This window comes from Vespula vulgaris, chromosome 1, assembly GCF_905475345.1.
Source record: "Vespula vulgaris chromosome 1, iyVesVulg1.1, whole genome shotgun sequence".
Classification (NCBI taxonomy): domain Eukaryota; kingdom Metazoa; phylum Arthropoda; class Insecta; order Hymenoptera; family Vespidae; genus Vespula; species Vespula vulgaris.
The window spans coordinates 7975639-7997344 of NC_066586.1; the positions used below are offsets into that span (position 1 = coordinate 7975639).

The 21706-nt window shown below is 33.5% G+C and overlaps 4 protein-coding genes across 7 annotated transcripts in view; 1 reads left to right on the forward strand and 3 right to left on the reverse strand.

Annotated features, from left to right (window-relative positions):
- Positions 1-2243: 2243 nt before the first annotated feature.
- Positions 2244-7896, reverse strand: LOC127072556 (valacyclovir hydrolase). Of its 3 annotated transcripts, XR_007785523.1 has the most exons (7): positions 7241-7896; positions 7070-7160; positions 5519-5839; positions 5157-5412; positions 4945-5072; positions 3711-3808; positions 2244-2598 (listed from the first exon to the last, which is right to left on the reverse strand). XR_007785523.1 is itself a non-coding variant. In XM_051013060.1 (6 exons), the coding sequence occupies exons 1-5, from the start codon at positions 7418-7420 to the stop codon at positions 4979-4981; spliced, it is 942 nt and encodes a 313-aa protein (XP_050869017.1). In that variant the 5' UTR covers positions 7421-7896; the 3' UTR covers positions 2244-2598; positions 4945-4978. The 3 variants fall into 3 exon arrangements, 2 of the variants coding, with proteins under 2 accessions (XP_050869017.1, XP_050869002.1); XM_051013060.1 differs by lacking the exon at positions 3711-3808; XM_051013045.1 differs by having other exon boundaries at positions 2244-3808.
- A 136-nt stretch (positions 7897-8032) lies between these two features.
- On the reverse strand, positions 8033-10032 carry LOC127072589 (ubiquitin-conjugating enzyme E2 C). Its single transcript, XM_051013105.1, has 4 exons — positions 9793-10032; positions 9249-9363; positions 8934-9138; positions 8033-8840 (listed from the first exon to the last, which is right to left on the reverse strand). The coding sequence occupies exons 1-4, from the start codon at positions 9894-9896 to the stop codon at positions 8719-8721; spliced, it is 546 nt and encodes a 181-aa protein (XP_050869062.1). The 5' UTR covers positions 9897-10032; the 3' UTR covers positions 8033-8718.
- A 76-nt stretch (positions 10033-10108) lies between these two features.
- LOC127072578 (kxDL motif-containing protein CG10681) lies at positions 10109-13367 on the forward strand. The gene is made up of 4 exons (XM_051013097.1): positions 10109-10906; positions 10993-11192; positions 11251-11385; positions 12830-13367. Exons 1-4 carry the CDS (start codon positions 10758-10760, stop codon positions 12958-12960), a joined length of 615 nt encoding a protein of 204 aa, XP_050869054.1. The 5' UTR covers positions 10109-10757; the 3' UTR covers positions 12961-13367.
- A 660-nt stretch (positions 13368-14027) lies between these two features.
- LOC127071374 (neurogenic locus Notch protein) overlaps positions 14028-21706 on the reverse strand; it is a 188356-nt gene continuing 180677 nt past the window's right edge. For both annotated transcript variants that reach the window (XM_051010649.1, XM_051010716.1), the window contains 3 exons: positions 19620-21465; positions 17743-19529; positions 14028-17651 (listed from right to left, as the gene is read on the reverse strand). In XM_051010649.1, the coding sequence (XP_050866606.1) occupies positions 16513-17651; positions 17743-19529; positions 19620-21465 (4772 nt within the window). In that variant the 3' untranslated portion in view covers positions 14028-16512. The remainder of the gene's footprint in view (positions 17652-17742; positions 19530-19619; positions 21466-21706) is intronic.

The following is a 21706-nucleotide window of genomic DNA, read 5'->3' on the forward strand; positions in this document are numbered from 1 at the left end:
ATTTATTATTATTCTAATATAAAGAAAACCAAGGTAAATATAGCTCATGATAATATGTTACTGCAAAATATTTTTTCTTTTTGTTTTAATTAAATAAGAAAGGAAGTTTAAGAGAATAAAAATGTTAATATAGATAATTAAAATCAATGCAAGCTAAAATGCAATCAAGATGAATATAGTTCACTATAGTATAGGTACTTAAATGAGATCTTTTCTTTTCTAATCTGCCAGCATTATCATCCAGCAAAATAACGATATTCTCTGAAGCTATTAGCCTAGAAAGAAGCTAGTTTGAATTAAGTTCTAGATGGGCGTAGTTAATTCAACTAATGGTCGAACTTTCTCGTTCATACGCCCTGTCCTTTATATGCAAAACGCTCCCTAAGGGTTACTTGGGGTCACGAGGGCAACTAGTTATCTCCTATTAGATCTATTATAGCCTCTTTTTCATGCCAATTCGTATAATCAACTATTACCAAAAAAAAAGAAAAAGAAAAAAAAAAACCAAAAGTGATGAGAATAATGTGTACAAAATTATAAAGACGTAAAAATAAAACATTATTTCGTGAGATATAATTTGCTTTTAAAAGGATCGAATGTTTTTTATAAATTAAATTCGAGTATCATTTTATACCATGTTAGGAAAGTGTACTTGTAATTATATTGAAAAAGACTTGCATCGTGTTATACACAAAAGGTGTCCGTATAATAAGTGGCACGAAACTACTTTCTACGAAAGTAACGGATGATATCCCGATGTTCGTCTGGTTTCGAGATTCCGATAATGCGAATTCATGCTCGTATACTCTATCTAAAAATATTTGCTACCATCCTAAACACGTCCTGCAATGCAAGAAAGTATACTTCTAAAACCTTTAGATAAAAGAAATGATTCTTTATCAAAAATATTTCGACTAAATTCGAATTATCGTAAATAGTCATGTTAATAAATTGTTGACAGACATTTTCATGCTTAATTAAATTAAAAAAAAAAAAGTAGTAAAATCGCAATGAAAATACCAAATATAAAAGAGAACAACAGGAAATATCAATATTAAATAAACTTTACACAACGCGGTAAATAATATATAAATAGTTTTATAAAATTTGATATTAGAAAACTATTGAAAAACTGCATATAAAAAAGATTTTGTATTGCAAAAATTAAAATACTATAAAAGAATAGGTGATATTTCGATTAGGTGAACACTGTTCAATGCAATAAACTAAATATTGAACTTTAATAATTAAATAAATTGCTACACATATAATACGAACACGAATATATTCGTGACCGATCGATAATGTATTAACATTCGTGCAATAAAATGATATCGTATAATTCAAAGATGGCGTAGGATTAATAACATATATAGTTCGCTTGTGGAAGGACCATTGATTTTTGTCCGTGGAGAAGCGCATTGCGGACGTTTTGGCCACTTGCCTCGCGATCAATCGTAAAACGACGCGACCGAAAAGTTTTTAATTAAAATTCGTCGTTTGCTTTAATCGAATTTATATCGAACGAAAATATAACGAAAATAGGAACGATGGCACCCATTACAAATGCCTGAAACAAGATCTCAAACGTGTTATTAACAAAATATAACAATTTATCTATAGGTCATGGTAAATAATATTACAAAGGGATTAAATATGGCATATACTAAATATTATTTAACGAAAATTTATGTCAAACATATTATAAGCTTAAAGCGAAACTAATGAGAGAACCGAGCATAACTGGTACAGCAAAGAAGGGAGAGATTAATTATTCAATCTGCAGACGGAATTCATTAAGCTATGCGCGTTATACTAGTTGAACTTCATTAGGAACTTTATAGGACAGATCGTATGTAAAGAGCAACATAAAAAGAAAGTAGTAAAAATTCGAAAGACGTTTCTTCGTCATCTTTGAAAGCTCGTAACTTATCTGCCTTTATATTTTTACAAGTACGAACGATAATTTGAGAACACAAGGATGGAGAGAATTCTTAAGCTGAAAAAATATCAGGAAAAAATATGCCTTCCGAATCACGTACGTTCGTAAATCATTCTCTTGTTTCGATTGAAATATCGTGAGTTTTATATTATACCAAGTAAAGGTATTAGACTACTTTGTAACAAGATAAAATATTGAAGGTGTATATAGAGATTATGCATTTATAATGCAGGAATGCATGAGTGCATGCGAACTAGCTCAGTGAACGTTAATTATGATAGAATATAAAGAAAAGCAACGCTGTTATAAATATAACATGTATTGTATAAGTATAATATAACAGGTATGTATATAATAAATGTTTTATATATATATATATCGTATGTGTATATATTATAAAAAATATTCTATAAAACCTATAAAATTATTGTATATAATATTTTGTAAATTATTGTATATATTCTATAAAATCCATTAAAATTATTGTATTGCTTTAAACTTACTGTTATTCATGCGACGAAAATAGCTATTAGTGGATCTATGACTGCCCCGAGAGGAACTTCGTTATTAGCTCGTTGAATTCGTTGGACTCTCTCTTTGTCTCTTTCTCTCTCTCATCAACTGCAACCTCGCAAGTGACATAGTCGACTGTTTTTCTATTACAGTAAGGAAATGTATCTACATAAGCACAACGAATCAATTAAAGAAGTTCGTATATAAAAAAAATAAATATTGATGTTCAGACAGAAGGTCACTTGTACGAAGAAATCAATGTTATCCGAAATAATATCAAAGATACGTTTATGTCAATAGATTGAGAATCTCGTTGTGACGTATCAAGCAATCAACAGTATGGTGCATGATTGATATGCAGATTAGAAGTTGCTTGTTATGCTAGTGGCAAAGTAGAGGACGGATGTCAGATCTACGATCGTACGTGTCCACTATCTAATGCTCATATCGTATTGATTCTTCTTCCATTTAAACTACGAAGACATTATAAAATAAAAATACAAAAGAATATATGTGAAATGTATAAAAATATATCGTATATAACCATTCTTTTATATCATAATTTTTTTATATTATAATTAAATGATGCTTCATGAAGCTCGTAGGCAAAAATGCCTTTATAAAAATCACCTTCATCAAATGACTACATAGCCTTGGCATTATATAAGCGACACTTCCCGACAATACTTACGACAGCTTGTTACCGTAATAATAATCTAGTTAGTCTCACAATCGAAATGGAAAGTAGTTTAAGACGATCGATTAAACGATCTAATCAACATGCCCTTTGACTTTTCACGTTAGACGACTATAATCTCTTCTCGGTAAAACTAGACAATTACGAAATATAGACAATATCTAAGAGCTTCAAAAAAAAACCTCTTCGTTCGACTAAAAAAAGAAAATGCTGACGGACTAAGAGAGATTCTTAATTATGGAGTATTGATCGATGGTAAGCTAGAAACTCTTATTCGTTCGAACGTCTTAAAGCATAAAAGAGGTGCCATAGAAGAGGAGAAAATTCAATACGTGACACTTGATTTATGTTTTTTAAAAGGCACCACTCTAGCTAGTGGGTTCGCCACGATCGGGCACGTCGATCGTATGACCTGGCACGGAGGACGTACGTGGGATAACCGGCACGAGAACGCAAGCAGAGAAAGGAGAATCGCGATACAGCGTGGGCAAAGGAAACGTTAAGCCTCTTTCGGTGAGCCACAACCAAAAACGATTTCGAGTTCTATGCCTTTCTTACTCGATGACGTTTAACGATCCGGTTATGATTTTACGTTCTTAAATGAGATAAATGTTTTTGAACGACTCTCTTTACGTAGGACGAAGATTTCGTGTCTCCTGTAACATAAAGTAAATATATTTGATTCCTGATTATCATTATCAAAATTATCATATTATGGAGATTTTAATTTGATATGTATATTGTGATCCTAGATCTTTGTGACATACGTTTCTATTATAATAATAGAAATGAACGTATAAAATATATTATATGTAATTTATAAAATATTAAAAACAATAATAAGTTTCAGATAAGAATAATTAAAATGACGTGATGACTTGCGGTCAATTTTCCGGATTGAACTACTCGGCTAAATTGTAAACAAAATATGACCTATTTATTGATATTTTGAAAAACCTTGCATTTCTAGAAACGTACCGTTCACGTTTCGCTGTTTTTCTTATCAAGTATGTTCTTTTTTTGACCATCAGTGTATGTACAATATTATTTTTTTGTTAATTATATTTAAATATGTTTTTTTCGTTTTAATATATACATGTTCGACTTAAATGCATTTTCTAAATATTAAAAATGCAAAAAATATTTCAAATGAATATTATATAATGTCAAGTGGATACACCATGATGATAATTATTTAACTTTGCGATGATATTAAAGAGTCTTATAGAGATCAGGTTTAAATTTTTAAATGACATCGAATAGCTGACATTTTCCAAACACTACTACTTTGTGTCTCATACAAATCAATATTGAGATATTAGATCTCAAAGTCGGTATGCCGCTATGTACGTACAAAGACCGACTGAGTAATCTACTCTCGGTGTACATTGGATAACGCTAAAACTATATGTAACGTAAGATATATTAACTTTGAAATTTAATATTTCGATAGTGATTTGTGTAAAAGATACAAATAAGCAGTATTTTGAAAACGTTTCAACTTCGATAATAAGAATATGTAATAAGAAAATTATAGTTTCCATTTAAAAATATAAATATAAAAAAATGTAAAAAGACTTTTATAGAGTTTTCCAAGGTCAACGCAAAATCAAATAATTATCATCATATTAATATTTCATACAACATTCGTTTAAAATATTCTTTTAGATTTTTAATACTTAAGGAAATAATCGCATGTATACGTATAAATCGGACAATTGTGTGTGTGTATAAATATATATGCATAAAATTAAATAAATAATTGAATATGTATAAATATTGTAAAATTTACCGTTATTAAGAAAATAACGAGGTTGAGAAACATTTTAGTCTTCTGTCAAGAACTTCATAGCCAATGCATTAAATTCCTCTTGATATCTTAAGTGTAAATTATGAGCTCCTTTTTCAAATATTGTCATCCTGTTAAACAAGTTTAAATATATATTTATATTAATACAGCTTGTATACTAATTATATATTTAAATACAGAAGATATGCACATACTCGGAATTTTTTATATGATCTTTTAAATAAACTGGATGTTCTGGTTTTACAATTACATCTTTAGCTCCATGTATGATTAAAGTAGGACATTTTATTTTAGCCAAATCGTTTTTACACAGATCACCTTTGTTTTTTTTATATATTCTTTCCATGGTATCTACCCAATCGGACCAAGTATTTCTAAAATACTCTTCCCCATAAATATTGAGCAATGGTTGTTTCATTTTCTCCGACCACGTGTCGATGTTTCTAATGCCTTAAAATCGAATAAAAAATAAGTATATGGATATATCTGTGTTTTTGTCATTTGAAATAATAATGTTAATGATATAAAAATACAAAAGTTTCAAATAAATACTTACTTTTATAAATTTCGAGTTCTTCGGGAATAACGTAAGCATTCGTACCAAATACGATCATCTTACGAATGCTATCAGGATTTTTGGCAGCAAGTATAAGAGACGTGATACCACCATCGCTCCATCCAATCAAAGAGAATTTCTTATAGCCTAGAATTTTCATTAAATTAAAAGCATAATCGGCATCACGTTGAAAAAAGTCATCTGAATATATTCTGTTCGGTGGTCTCGATTTTCCATATCCAGGTGGATCCCATGCTACTATAGTCAATTTATTTTTATCAAGATTTTCTAGTTGAGGTTTAAAGTCAGTCCAGGCAGTTCCTAAAAAATAAAACAAATTATTAGTAATAATCAGTAAACAAATACTCTAAATTATTTTTTTCAAAGAGTAATATGTACAGTATCGGACGAAGATATTCGAACAAATGATTTTTTTTTAATTTTTATGAATAATTCAATGTATTAATATTAAAGTAATTGATTGATTTACAGATGGAAGGGCAACAAATCATTTATATTAATGGACTTCATGAATTTTAACGTAATACATATATTTTTGTGTATAAAAAGTATGTAAAAATATAATTGACAAAAAAAAGATAATCGGACAAAACTTAAATATTAAAGAAATTATAAAAATAAACGTATGTTGATATTACAAAACAATAAAATACCTTAACATTTGCTAAAAAATCCTTTGGAATCTAGAATTGCCTGCATTCTTTTAGGAATAGATTTCTAAAAGTTCTGTATTATAACAGAAGAAATGTTCTGCTACTTTGATGGAGTATTTCAAATAATTCTGCAATATTTCAAATTTTTTTGTCGCTAATACTCAATTTTAAATGTTACCAAAAATGTTCGAGCGCCTTTAAACGCGGATTTTGCGAAAGCCATTTAAGAGTATATACGGTGTTTTAATTCAAACAATTTTGCACGAAATTTGGTACGAAATGAGTGCTTCGGATCATTATTATATTGAAATATCTAGTAATTGATCATAACTTACTTTGCATATGGTATCATGTCTGTTTCTAATATTTCAATATACTCTTCTTTCTTCGTAATATCTTTAATTTGCCGCAAAAGTCCGATACTTTGACCAGAGAAGTATCGTCAAACCATGATATTCCTACTTCCGTTTCATTATTAGGATTTGATAACAAACATCATATCATTTACCTTTTTATCGCCATACCCACTGAATTCCATCAGAACCGAAAATTGAAATTTGTTTTCATCAATGAAAATGTACCAATCATTGACCAATGAAAATGATTATGAACAAATTTAAGTCAAACTAACCGATTCTTTTTTTTATTCGAATTTATTTTTCCGGTACTGTACATATGTATATTCGTTATTAACGTTTCCTTCTTTACCAACAAACGCTAAGCTTGATCACGCAATAGTTTACTTTGACGATATACATGAAGAATGAAATAACATGATAAATGATTATGTAACAATTCAATTTTTGTACAATCATTTACTTATATTAAAATTAGATAATTTTAATACGTAAATAAAAATTTGTAATTTTCTAATTACCTAGGGCACCAGGTAATAAAAGAACAGGATGATTGCCAACGCCAACTCTGACATAGTTAATATTAGACCCATCGACATTGACCTTCCTTTCCTGCGAAGAAAAAAAACTATGTATACAAGTGTAATGGCAGTTGATAGTTATTTCATTAATAAAATTAAATTTGCTTTTACCTCGATATCTTCACTTGTTTTCGCTGAATAAGTTCTTCCCATCGTTGCGTGCACTATTGATACATGGTTCTTAAGATTCAATGATTGTTTCTGAGTAAAAGAAGAAAATGTATTCACAACAGTAAGGAGTCTCGCTCGTAATGCCGCCATGTTTACACGCATATATATATATATATACATATGTGTGTATATATATAATATGTATAACACACACACACGCACGCACACACACACGTGTATATATTACTATGTAACGATTGTGTATTACAATAGCAACGATCATTTATTTAAAATTAAATCCATAAAATACATTGAATAAAATAATCAATAATGACTTTTTTTATGAACTAAATTACATATATCGCGTGAAATAAATGGCTGTGATATTTGAGCGAACTAATTAAAGGATATAGATCCTACTGATTAAATTATATTATCTTCGAAGATTTCCTTTCATTTAAAGAACGTTTGACTTCATTTATAATTTGTTTCAAATTCTCCATTCTAATAAGTTACAAAATTAAAAAATAAATATAACTATTACATAATTAAAAATTAAGTTTTAGTGCAACGCATTGAATCCTTATATTGTTACGTGTATATATATGTATGTGTATGTGTGGGTGTGTATACACACGTATATATACATATATATATATACACACACATATATATAAATATAAAAACATAATATACGTGTATATATATATATAATGTGTATATATATGTATGTATGTATGTATGTATATATTAACTATTTTAGCATTAATAAAATATGTTTAAAAATCCAAATGAGAAATTATCGCATGCTTTAATCTTTTATCTACATGGACAGGATTCATTTAAGAACTGATTTTTCCTACTAAATGTTCACAGTGAAACACTCAGTCAAACTATTATATAGTTACAATGTTCATACGTCGAAGTATCAGTTACATCATAACTGAACAATTATACAACGTCGTTATAAATTGTAATCGAAATAAATTAATTTCTGACGGCAAATAATTTTTTTCAATTAGTACAATCATTTTAAAATATTTATTTTGGAATTGTACAATGACTATAAATGAAATGGAGATATATCAAATGCACTAGTCACATATGAGAAGTGTAATGATGTTGAAATTCAACATATATTACTAAATGTAAAATAAATAAATACTTTTCATAAAAAATCTGATATAATTGCAAATGCCTTTAATGCTCTTACCTGATCTTGACATCAGAGATTCTATAAAATTAAAGTCATGGTAAGAACAAAAACAATTTATGTAAGGGCAAATGCAATAAAGCGAAGCATGTAATGTTGATCCCATATTACACTTTACACTAATGAAAGATGAATCTAAAGATTCCATGTCAATGTAAATGAGTCTTCGAGGCAGACAATGCTCAACATTTTACTTAGTTATAATCAAAACACTGATAGGAATAATAGTAATGAAAGGTTCAGAATGATCATAATTATGGGCTTATCATGAATCTTGATTATGTTTGAGAGCCCTGTGATACTCCTCTGTTAGATGCTTTTTATATTTTGTCTGGTCGCTCCACAGTTCTGCTGCCAAAGGATTAAGTGGACTATCGTTGTTGGGTTCTATCGTATCAAAAATGAATTATATACATAAATGAGTAAAAAGAATAAAAATCCAACTCTGTGTGTCACACGAATATAATCGATATTACTTACCACTAAGTAGAGACTGTATAGATAACAATATAGTACGAACATCGTACAAAGCACTCCACTTATCTTTCAATATATCCAAACAAATATTGCCAACCGAATCTACATTTGGATGAAAACAAGGAGTGGCAAATCGTACTATTGGTGCACTGTATGGGTAACTATGTGGAAATTCCAAGGTTAATTTATATGTAAGGCCAGCGTAAACCTATATAACATAAGTTTGGAGGAATGTTTTAAAGATATGCAAAAATATGTAATTATACCTACAAGTTAATTTGTAAATTACTAAATAAAATCTTCCTCGAATCAACTCACTGTATCTTTAGGTCCTGTAATAGTTCCAATCCATTTAAATAAGTTTTCACTCTCTGGAAAAGCAGATACTCCTTTCTCTGTACTCATCATCAAGACCATAAGCTCCTTTTGTAGCCTACAAGATACTACTTCTTAATAAAAAGTTAGGGAATGTTTAAAAGTTCACAATAGAAATTTATCGACGAACTATATAATCAAATTAATACTTTCAATTTTTCTAAGTTAACAATAATCTTCTTGACAGAACTGTACTTGAATAAATATAGTAAGTTGTATTTTGTACACACACAGGCGCGCAGGCACGCGTGCGCGCACACACATACACGCACACAAATACCAACGATAAGATATTATTTTGATTAGAATCTAAGGTTATGTCGTTCAATAACATATTCCTATAAGCGAATTAATTTTTCCACAAAACGCACCATTTTTAAGCATCAAGCAAGAAAAAGCTCAAATAAAGTTTAAATAACAGATATAAAACAATAATATTTATAACGAAGGCTGAGGTAAGAATATGATGGATTACTGAAAGACGTACCGTTTACTGACTGCATGATTATCTTTCGGCTTGTTCTGTTTTTCTTCTGTAGCTTTGCTCGGCGTGTTTTGAGAAGAATAAAACGGATTTATATTCTGGGCCATTCCGAATGCAAGTTCGTAGAATGTGCTCTCACAAAAGTTTCTTCTTTTACAGAGATTACGCGGACAAGGCTTCGCTTCAAGAGACAACAGTCACTGTGAAAATTTGAATGCCTCACGTGCTATCATCCGTCTTGAAAACATCGAACAACGAACAGCTGTTGATGCTCCCCCTCCTACTTGCAAACGCGTCACTTCTTGCGTCTATTTTATCTTGACAAACTAATCGTAATTTTTGGTTTTCAACTACATGAAACGATCGTTCGATTGAAAAAATTATCTTTTTTGATCTTCGACGTGTTCAACGTAATCGATATCACATAGCTATAAAATGCAATAAATATTGTATTAACAACACCAAGCGAAATTTTCCACACTTTTTTTTTACTGTCTTTTGTCTTTTATTATGGCGCCACGATTTGAAAAGATTTTCGAATTTTATGTTAATTTGAAAGTTTACATATATCACTGGCCTTCGTAACGACAATTTACTACAAATATTTATACTTCTTGAGCAATAATATTATTAAGATAATAAAAGTTTCATCACAGGTATTTGAAATGACGTGTATGTGAATTCTATACTTAGTTGAGGATAACTCGATAATGGCGGAAATGATGAAGTGTCAGTTCGAATTGTCAAAGATCGATAGAATAATTTGACGATGTTATCGCTATGCTTTAAAAGATTTTGCATTTTGAGATATGTTTAAAATATATAAAATCAATTGTGGTGTAAATCTTGTAATTATTGCGATTAGAGTTAAGAACTTTCAATGCCAAATTTAATAACAAGTCTTGTATTTTTTGATGAGAAAATTTGTGAAAAGATAATTACAAGGATTATTGAGAGATATTAGAATCATGACAACTACACAGGGAACACCAGAATCAGATACTGGAAGTTTTGAATGCTTTCAAAATTATACAGCACCGGAGGTGTTCATACAAGGATTAGCAGGAATCGTAGATCAGCAAGATGTAGAATCTATGATACGAGCTCAGAAACAAATGTGAATATTACATTTATATATATTTTATAGTATTTATTTTTGTAATTATTTTATCATATAATAACTTGGACATCTTTATATTTTAGGTTACAAAGATTTGAAAAAACAAATGAAATGTTAACTAACTGCAATCAGTTATCAATAAATAGGCTTAAGTCGGCAGGAGCTGAATTTAAAAAGCATACTGCTCTTTTGATTGAAATGAAAAAAGACTTGGATTACATTTTTAAAAGAATACGTATAGTAAAGAATAAACTAAGTCAACAATATCCACAGGCATTTAATGGTAAGTTAAATGTAAAAAATATGATAATGTACATATCAGTATTTAATAAATGTCACAGAGGCCGTTAGAAGCAGTTTGGCGGAAGAAGTAATTGTTGAGGATATCGATTGTTCGGTAAAACCATTGGAACCAGAAATAGTTCCTCTGCCAAGTGCTACGGTCAATGATACAGAGAGAGATCCAGATTCAGATGGTAACCATAATTGTACTTGAAATAATTATACAGTTATACAGTGAATTTACATTATCTCCGAATGATTGTTCGATTCATCAATATATACATATTTGGTAATGAATTTTTATTAAATGTTTCTGATTCATGGTGTTAATGATGTTTTCAACAAAGTATTTGCTGTGTAGTTTACATGCTTGTAGCGATGCTTCCTATAATACGTACAAAAGCTGTAATGCTAAAGTATTGACAAAAATTTTTCTTATTGTATTATCATCCATGAAAGATAGTAACAAATGTAGTTAATTATTTATTGCTTACAGTATCTATTATATGTTTTATAAATCGCTATTAGGAAGCTTGACATCTTGCTATAGACAAATGACAATTTACATTTGAAAGCTCATTGACACTCTATATCGAATCTTACATAAAGTAATGCTACATAAATATAAAATTCTAAATTTTAAGTTTTTTATCTTATCACAAATTACAGAAATGTATATTATTCAACATCGTTCTCTTATGATATTACATATTTATCAAAAAAAGATCAATAGTTTTCTATTCTAATAAGGATAATATTTAAAGATAATATGAATGACAGAAAATGCAGAGTGATCTATCTTACAGTGTTATATAAAACTTATAAATATTAAGAAAATCAATTTTTAATCTCTTGCCTACTTAGTATTTTATCTCTTTTTGAAAATAGTTGAAAATTTTAGATGATTATGTATAACAATAAGAGTATATTTAGACAGATATTCTTATAAAACACTAAAGTATTCTGTCATTCAATGTAATTAGCACGTATCTTCTTATTATAAAGTCTTTGATCAAAAGTATATTAGCAGACTCATAAAGAGAAATTAGGAATTGTTACTGTCGGTGCTATACAGATTTTAAAACTGCGTTCAATTAAAATTTTATCTCATTGTAAAAAAAAAAAAAGAAAATACAGAAAAAAAAGAAACCAAGAACACGAATTCACGAGCAAAGTTCATTCGATGTAAAGTTCATTAAATCGATCCATACTATTTTTTAATGCTAATGAAAAAAATGATGGTACCTTGTATCGACGACGAGCGATCTTGTTGAGCGTTATTGAATGTACATGTTACGGTCGAAGTAAATACATACATGTTAAATGTGAATTTGTAAAGAAGAATAGCCAGTAAAAAAAAGGATGTACTTCCACTGTAACATACTTATTATTAATGTTGTATAATGCAGTACAATTTAGGAGAAAACGTGATAATAGAAAAGGAAATATATAAGGAGCCTTATCGTCAACTTTGCTAAAAAACACTCTCGTTTCATTTCCCGTTTTTCCGAGCGTACGAAATTAACCACGAGCCCCTACCCTTTTGTCCCTTCCCAACCCTTTTCTCCACGACGAACCCAAATTCTGAAAAGAAAAGATACAAAAGCTAAGTTGATATCAATTATTCTTCGTGTACAGTTCCAGTCGAGGAGTTTCAGTTCGCGAAGCTGCGTAAAAGGCGAATTAAGAGCAACGACAGTTCATCGACGGAGAGCAACAACGATCAGAGTATCGCCGACACGTCATCCTGCACTTCCGACACCGGTTGAATTTTCGCGCGAGTTGGCCAACGAGCTGTTCGAAAGGGAGCGGGAAAACTATGCGGAGAGAGAGAGAGAGAGAGTAGACAGGGAAAGAAAGAGAGAGAGGGAGAGAGAGAGAGAGAGAGAGAGAGAGAAGGAGAGTGGAAAAGAAAATGAAAGAAACCAAAAAAGAAAAGAGAAAAAGAGAAAAAGAGCGAATGAGATACTTGCGTGTTTATATCGCAGCAAGTCACGATGATGTTCGTTGCGATCTTTAACTCGACAATAAAGAAAAAAAATAAAAATAAAAATAACTACAAATATGCCTCTTTACTCGTTGCACGATTGCAAGTTCTGTAATACACGCGTATGAATATCAATGTCCAAATAAAGAGATTCAAGGTCAATAAAACCTTCTTTATGTGTACATGAAAGTTAGCCGTGTTGATCATTTAGCGCGAAAAAATTCATTCGAAGTAATTATGTGTAAACAATATATCGCAATTTTGTGATATTATTTATTGGTATTTATCCTCTTTGTTATTTCTTTTTGATTGGGCTTGTATTGTTATAGTTATCGGTGTATCGTTGTTGCTATGCGTCCTTTTAGTTTTTACGTAAAATATGTTAATGGCGAAATTGCGTTTCACCTTCAATAAATTATATCCTGCTTCCCCCACTTTTTGGCCGACATTACGAACGAAGAGGACAGTAAAGAAATATAAACGCGTTGCTATGAAAACACACTTGTCGTATAATTTATAAAATATTTTTCTCACAAGGAAATAAATTAAAGTTGATGATAATTTAGGATCAAAAAAATACTCTAAATGTTTACAATGAATTGAAATGTTAATTTGAATTAATATATATGAGCGTCTTCGATACTTTCATTTCGCTCGTTGTTAATTGAGAGTACATCGACAGATGGAGCGCGAGTGGCGTTCGATTCGCGGTAAATTTAATTAATAATATACTCGTGTACATTCTTGACAATATCAAAAATGTATTAAGAATTTATATCGTAAAGAAACCGTGATATTAAATCTTATACAATGATGATCGAAATGTGTACAAAAAATAAAACCAAAGTATAAGTAATAAAAAAAAGTATAATTGCCAGTGACCACCTATAAACCTTATCGATACATTTGCACAACATACATTAATAACCCCGTCGAATTTTGCGTTATGAGACATAGTACAATTTAAAAGAAAAAAGAAAAAAAAAAAGAACAAAAAAAAAACGAAAGAACAACGAGCCTATCATGAATGTTAGATTATCTTTATTATTACATCCGTTTAAAAGGCATAACTTATTTATAAAAATATGGGATCGAGTAGTGTGGGAACGGGGTAGGATATAATAATAGGATCGAACAAATTTTTAGTTCGCTTATAAAATAGTTAATACGAATAAATCTCAGTACTTTTTACAAGTTACAAGAAATAACAAGATCTATCGTAATTATCGGAGGCGTAGAACTTATTTTAAATGGATCTTAGGCTACACCAGTATATCCTTAAATCTGTCTTTTTTTTTGTTTTCTTTAACACAGAAGTATGATGATTCGAAAGAAGAAAAAGAGAGCAGTTGGCAATGAATTATGAACACATAATAACTGCTGTCGATCGTACAACAATGAATTTACGTATATATCGTCTACGTATCGTTGAAAAATTTTTACGATTATTATTATTATTAATGAACAACACAGACTCAATGATTTAACTTTTACATGGTATCTTTCTTTCTTCCTTTCTTTCTTTCTTTTTTTTTGTCTTTTCTAGAAACATTATATTCTCGTTACACGCGAAATAAGATTATCGTGCTCGTTTGTTAGCGAACACGCTAAAGTTCGATTCATAATTTTCTATCTCGTATAAATCTTACAAAAATACATACACGTTTCTTCTCTTCGTATTTTTATTGTCATGTATTTGGCAGTACCCGCATAAATTTCGGCAATATAAGGGCAATCGCATAAAGATACTCTATAAGATCGAGATAAAAGCCATATATAAATATAGAATTTCTCTCATTTCTTTCGATGCGTAACTTTACGATATAGGCACAAGTATTATGTAGGTCCCTTAAATTTCTTATATAGGAAGAGAACTTTCTTTTATGCTACTGTGTAATTCAGAACAGCACTAAAGATAGCTATAATAAATTCTTAACGCAACAAGAAATTAATAGTTCATTACTATGTTGTTGAAGAGAGAATGATATGGTTACGGCATACGAATCATCTTATAATAAAAAACGGCTAACTTACATTTTATAAAAAACATGTAAAATAATGTACAAAATCGAGAGAAAAGGTAATTATATAAAAGTACTCGATAGGGTGCAAAGTGAGTTGCAGAGCGGAATGGGGAAAAAGAAGGGGAGAAGATACTATTTACAAATTATTTTTTTTTTTATAAAGTAGAAGTTGAGTTAATAGTTCTACGTGAATCCCGATTCCAATATGTCCTTTTTTTACTTTTCGAACGTGTCACTGGCGACATATTGCAAGCGCGCGAAGAACTATACTTTTTCGAATAATACTAATAATAATTAATAATAATAATAATAATAATAATAATAATAATAATAATAATAATAATAATAATAATAATAATAATAATATTTTAATAATAATAATGATGATGATGATAATAATAATGATGATAATATAATATAATATAATATAATAATAATAATAATATTAATAATAATAATAATAATAATAATAATAATAATAATAATAATAATCTCTTTTCTCTCACAACAATCTATAGTATCTATTATGCGTACCGTTTAACTGCGCCGCAAATTCTTATTATTTAAACTCTCTTTCGGCTACTTCGGGTAGAAGAGAGGTCAGAGAAACGTATTAACACCCATCGATGCACTCTAAATTTAAAAATGATCCATATTTGTTGAAAAAATTAAACATTAATAATTATACTACCTTTGTTAAGATGATGGATCGTACCTCTCGATAGGAATAACATCGAGGAAGTATGAAAAAACTAGAAAAAGAATGCCATACGTATGGAATGTTTGTGTATGGAACAACACGCTCATAAGCGATCGTACGAAAAGAAAAGAAAAAGAAAAGAAAAAAAAAAAAAAATACAGAAACAAAAAAAATATACAAAAAAATGAAAAGAAAAGACAAAACTTTCTGACGCTCTCCTCAACCAGACACACACGCTTTATATATATCTTACAATTCGCACAAAACCAGTAAAAAACGTATTCATTAAAAGGCCATTAGGAAACATTGTGCTTTTCGAAACACATAATTTAATACATTCTCCTACGTATACTTATCTAACACACTATATAGCACTCGAAGGCACAATTTCTTGTTATATAATGGCCTCCTCGGAGGCTCGTATATGCTCTCATGCTAACGAAACAACTATTGCTCTCGATCTCGACGAGCTAATCACAGTACGTACTCTTTCTTCCTTTCTCTCTCCCTCTATCTCTCTCTTTCTCTCTTTTTCTATTTGTATCTTCTTATTTTTCCTACAGCTACAAGCTACGATCTACTCGCGCGAGAAGGAGAGCGTTTGCTCGTTTCATATATAGATTGCCTCCGAGCCCTTGTTACTTTGATGAGCTCCACCGCCAGCACCGTAGGCGTTCGGCGAGGCCATGCACTCGGACCAATCGCTGTTCGAGTGAGGCGAGCTCGAGGACCAATGTCCGGGGCTGTCCGGTGAAGGCGTCGGAAAACTTTCCGGTGCTTGCATTAAATGTTGCGGCGTGACATCCGATCCGGAATGATGGGACGGTGGCGTCAAGTATTGATAGTACTGTTGTGTTTGTTGCTGTTGTTGTTGCGTACTTTGCTGTTGCTGCTGTTGTTGTTGTTGTTGCTGCTGCTGCTGTTGTTGTTGTTGCTGTTGTTGCTGCTGTTGCTGTTGCTGCTGCTGTTGTTGTTGTTGCTGCTGCTGCTGCTGCTGTTGTTGTTGTTGTTGTTGTTGCTGCTGCTGCTGTTGTTGTTGTTGCTGTTGTTGTTGTTGACTGGAATAAGGTAAATTCTCAAAATCGAACCCCACCGGTGGCATGCCTCCATGTTTTTGATGCGTCGCCTGTCTCATGGCGGCGATGTGCGTTGGTGATGTGGGAAGTGACGGCCGGCTCTTTGCTGGCGAGGGCGAGCCCATGTAGCTCGCTTGAGGAGAGAGCGTCATGTTTGACTGTACTGAATGTGGCGGTGACTGATTGCTGTACGGTGGCGATAACGTGTTCACCATACCCTGCGTTTGTCTCTGATGCGAGGCTAATAGTTGATCGTGAAAATTTGGCAGCCCGTAGTTATTCGTGAACGTGTCAAGACCGAGCTGTTGCAAGCCTTGTATGGATTGTCCCTTTATACAATCCTCGTACGGTGGTGGTTGTTTCGCTGTCGCCGTATGACCCACTAACGGCAAGGCGTTACTGTAAAGGCTCGCACTGTCGTACGGGCTTGGTAGGTTCCCCTCGGCTCCCTCCGCTCCCTGAGGGATTTCCTGGTTTGGGGGCTGAGCGCCACGCTTCGCCGGTGGCTTCTTTACCGATGGCTTTCGCCTCATGACCACCACTGCACCTTCTGATTCTGGACTGTTTGGGTTCCCCGTACCACCAGTTTTTGGTCGTTTCTTCGATTTCGCTTGTTTCGGCGCGGAACCGATGACAGTTGGATGTGTGATAAGTTGAGGATGATTTGGGGATCCTGTAGGTAGAAAAATTGAGCGTTACAACCAATGTTCTTTTAAGAAATGAGAAAACTACGAAGCAGAAGTATACGTAAATCGAATGCTTACCTATTAGAGGACCATTCGGCATAACGTTCATCATTTGAGGTGATCTAGGTACGTGTTCGTCTAGTAATCTGACGATATCATGATGTAACCTTTCGCTGGCTACATCTCTCGGTAATCGATCCATATGATCTGTAATTTCTCTGTTGGCGAATGTATCGAGTAAAGCTTTACAAGCTTCGAAGCTGCCCTCTCTTGCAGCGAGGAACAGCGGAGTCTCGTCTTTGTCGTCCTGTGCGTCTCTGTTCGCACCATGGACAAGTAATATGTTAACAGCATCTACATTATTAACAGCTGCGGCCCAGTGAAGAGCAGTTTTACCGCTATTATCAGCAGCGTTTATATCGGCATCGGCATTAATCAGATCCTCCACCATTCCTTCGGTTGCTAAACGTGCAGCCAATATCAAGGGAGTGGTACCATCGTGCATTCGAGCGTTAAGATTCGTTGCTCTATTTCTAAGAAGAATTTGGAATACTCCCATCGCATCCGCAGCGACGGCTGAATGGAGAGGCGTTCTACCGGTATTATCTTGAGAGTTAGCATCAGCTCCAGCATCCAACAGACGCTTAGCTGCATCTGATCTGGCGTATCTAGCAGCGAGATGGAGCGAAGTTTCACCGCTTTTATCGGTAGTAGCATTTAAATCAGCACCTTGTGCCACGAGATCAGCGATCACAGCTGCAGTACCATCGCTTTCATCTTCCTCTTCTCCAGTGTCAAGACCACCTCCACGTACAGCGGCTACCATTAACGGAGTCATTCCACATGGTCCTCTAGCATCTACATCTTGACCATGCTCGAGACTAGGCGGTGTTAAAACTCCTGCATCCGGTCTGGTTCGTATCTCTGCTGCGTCCAAATGTTGTTGAGTCCACATTCTTGGTTCCGTTTCTTCGTAATCGGTGATAGCCGTGTGATCGCTTGCATAGCCAGGTTCGATAGCTCGCATTCGTTTCGATGGTGGAAGATCCGATTCGTCGTCCGACCATTGTTGTGCTCGGCCATTTCCTACATCGAGATCCATACAATTCACCGATGGTTGTTTATTGAGATTACGCATTTCTTGTCCATCGGGACCTCTTCGACGTGATCTACGTCTTTGACCACTTCCACTATTGGTTCGTAGGAAACCTTCTGGGAACCATGTCACTCCAACTGCTCGTCTCCTTTGCGCTGTCACTAAAACTCCCACAAGCATACCTCCGACTATCACGATAATGACACCAATGAAGACATACTTGTAATTTGTTGGTGTATCAGGATATTCTGGACCTTGCGGACCAACAACTCCTCGAACTTGTTCGATAGGGAAATTTCTCGAAAGAGAATGTTTCGAGGCTGTAGCAGCTAAATATTCTGCTGCTTCGTTGGCTGATGGAAAGCATACGGCACCCTGTGTTACTGTACATTTTCTATTATCAATCTCTAGATACGCTATCACACCACTTTGACTATTCGTATAGATCGTCGCTTGTCTACCAAAGAAGTTCGTTTGTAAACTTGGTTCTCGTTCTCTTTTCCAGGGATATATCATGTCGTTACCAAGCTCGTCTTGTTTCACACGTAACGTAGTTCTTAATTCGTGACCGATATCCCGTAGGAATGCCACTACGTTAGAACGAAAAGTCTGCATGTCCATTCTGACTACCACAGAAATAACACCTTCAGCTAAAGAGGGTGGTTTTCCGTCACAATCCAAGCCATCCCAATTACATTCCTCGTTGTTACATCCATAGTCGCAATAGCCATTGGCATAATGTTTTCGACAATACGCATCGTATATCGGACTGAAATTAATGAAGTAACATAATTAATATCATTCCTAAATATAAATTATAAACTTGTTTAAATTTATTAGAAGTTATACTCATACTCACTTGCAAGGTGCTAATTTTCTCTCGCAGTCTCTTCCATCGAAGAGACACTGAGCGTTGTTGCATACTTCATCGCAAACATCGTTCATGAAGACATCCCAACAGTTTATCGGAGCGGTACAGTTTCTCCAAGGATTAATACCGAGAGAACAATCGTTCCCGTCGAAATTACATGCGTATCTATTACATTCCTCGTCGCAGTGATGATTTCCAGACTTTTCTTCGCAACGATTTTCGATGCATCGTTTCCTTTCGCGTTCCAAGTCGAGATCGTATGCGTTCATGTTCTTTGGAATGTTTGAATTCGGTCTACCGAATACGCCACCTCTATAATTTGGATCGTAAATTTCACAATTCTTGCCAGTCCATTTTGGTGGACAATAACAAGTGTAATCTCCAAGAAGATTTTCGCAAACGGCGTCTGATTGTTGGCAAGGATTACTAGCACACTCATCTCTAGCATCAATTTCACAGTGAGTGCCTGTTGTGCCCGGTGGACAATGACATCTATAGCCTATTTCTGTTTCAGTTATCCGGCAGGTACCACCGTTCAAACAAGGTTCCGTATCACAGTAAGAGCCAGCAAATTCACAATTCTTCCCATGATAATCGTTAGGACAGATACATGTGTGACCAGCTTGTTTGGCAGCACATACACCACCGTTCTGACAAGGTGAACTATCGCAGAAATTAACTTTTACTTCGCAGTGGCGACCCATGTAACCAGGTTTGCAGTTGCAATGATAGTTGTTTACAAGCTGGACGCAATCTTGAGTACCAGGTGAAGCACAAGGATTCGATAAACATTCGTTGATATCACCTTCGCATCTTGGCCCTACAAAACCTGGCGGACATTTACATTCGAATCCACCAACTTTATCAGTACATGTTCCATTATTGTGACAAGCGCCAACCACGCAATCATCTACGTTGATCTCGCATAAAAATCCAAGTGTACCCGGTGGACAGGAGCAACTAAAATTATTGATCAGATCGTGACATGTGCCGCCATTTTGACAAGGATTTGGTCTACAATCGTCAACGTTGAGTTCGCAATTTTGTCCTTGGAAACCTTTTGTACATTGGCATTGATATGAACCGACTAAATCTTTGCAGGTTGCTCCGTTTTGACAAGGAGCGGATTCGCATTCATCGATTTCTTCTTGACAATAAGAACCAGTGTAGCCTTCGATACAATGACACCGATGACTGTTTCCAATATCTTCGCATGTACCGTTATTACAAAGATTCTTTTCAAGCACACCTTTCCTAATAGCAGCGTCCTTGCACGAAACCATTTCTACGTCACAAACCTTGCCGGTCCAACCTGGTGAACAGTTACAGTGGTATTTGTTATTGTGTTGTACGCACGTTGCTCCATTTTCACAGGGATTATCAGCACACCAGTCTACGTATTCGCCGCATCTCGTACCGGTATAGCCATAAGGACAATGGCACGTATAATATTGCACATGATCGTGACAAGTGGCACCGTTTAGACAAGGCGAACTATCACACTCGTTTATACGGTATTGACAATTCGAGCCAGTATAGCCAGGTTTGCAAACGCAAGTATAGTTGTTTATTCCGTCGATACACTTGCCACCATTCATACAACTGCTATCAGTGCAATCTTCGTCGTTCGTTTGACAGTTTATACCGGAAAAGCCAAGTTGACATTGACATGTATACGAATTTACGTACTCCTTGCAAACTGCTCCATTTTGACAAGGCTGCGATTGACATTCATTGACATCCACTTCACAATGTTTACCGTTGAAACCATCAACGCATAGACAAGTATAGTCACCGATTCCGTCTAAACAAGTTCCACCATTCTGGCATGGATCTGTAAATTTATAATTCACTATACTTTAGAACATGACGTATCAAACAGAGAATAAAAGGACTTATAAAGACTATGAAGAAAAAATGCAATTTGTAACTGGTCAGCCGTCAATACGATTCATTTAAACAATACCGATCTATCATCTGATCAATGTTATAACTGCGAACAGCGTTGCTGATTCTTTTGGTGAGTATAATGATTTAATTGAATCATTTCGGCACTCTAATTTCAGCTTTACGAG

Bases quoted from the DNA above. Each gene is read 5' to 3' on its own strand.
- LOC127072556 (XM_051013060.1), bottom strand. From the start codon at position 7,420: ATGTATATATATATATATATGCGTGTAAACATGGCGGCATTACGAGCG. The intron at 5,840-7,069 runs GTAATTAGAAAA...TTTATTTTTTAG, and splicing joins TTTATTACCTGGTGCCCTAG to GAACTGCCTGGACTGACTTT. The intron at 5,413-5,518 runs GTAAGTATTTAT...TTCGATTTTAAG, and splicing joins AGAACTCGAAATTTATAAAA to GCATTAGAAACATCGACACG.
- LOC127072589 (XM_051013105.1), bottom strand. From the start codon at position 9,896: ATGGCCCAGAATATAAATCCGTTTTATTCTTCTCAAAACACGCCGAGC. The intron at 9,364-9,792 runs GTACGTCTTTCA...AGTATCTTGTAG, and splicing joins AATCATGCAGTCAGTAAACG to GCTACAAAAGGAGCTTATGG. The intron at 9,139-9,248 runs GTGAGTTGATTC...TATGTTATATAG, and splicing joins TTACAGGACCTAAAGATACA to GTTTACGCTGGCCTTACATA.
- LOC127072578 (XM_051013097.1), top strand. From the start codon at position 10,758: ATGACAACTACACAGGGAACACCAGAATCAGATACTGGAAGTTTTGAA. The intron at 11,193-11,250 runs GTAAGTTAAATG...TAAATGTCACAG, and splicing joins ATATCCACAGGCATTTAATG to AGGCCGTTAGAAGCAGTTTG. The intron at 11,386-12,829 runs GTAACCATAATT...CTTCGTGTACAG, and splicing joins GAGAGATCCAGATTCAGATG to TTCCAGTCGAGGAGTTTCAG.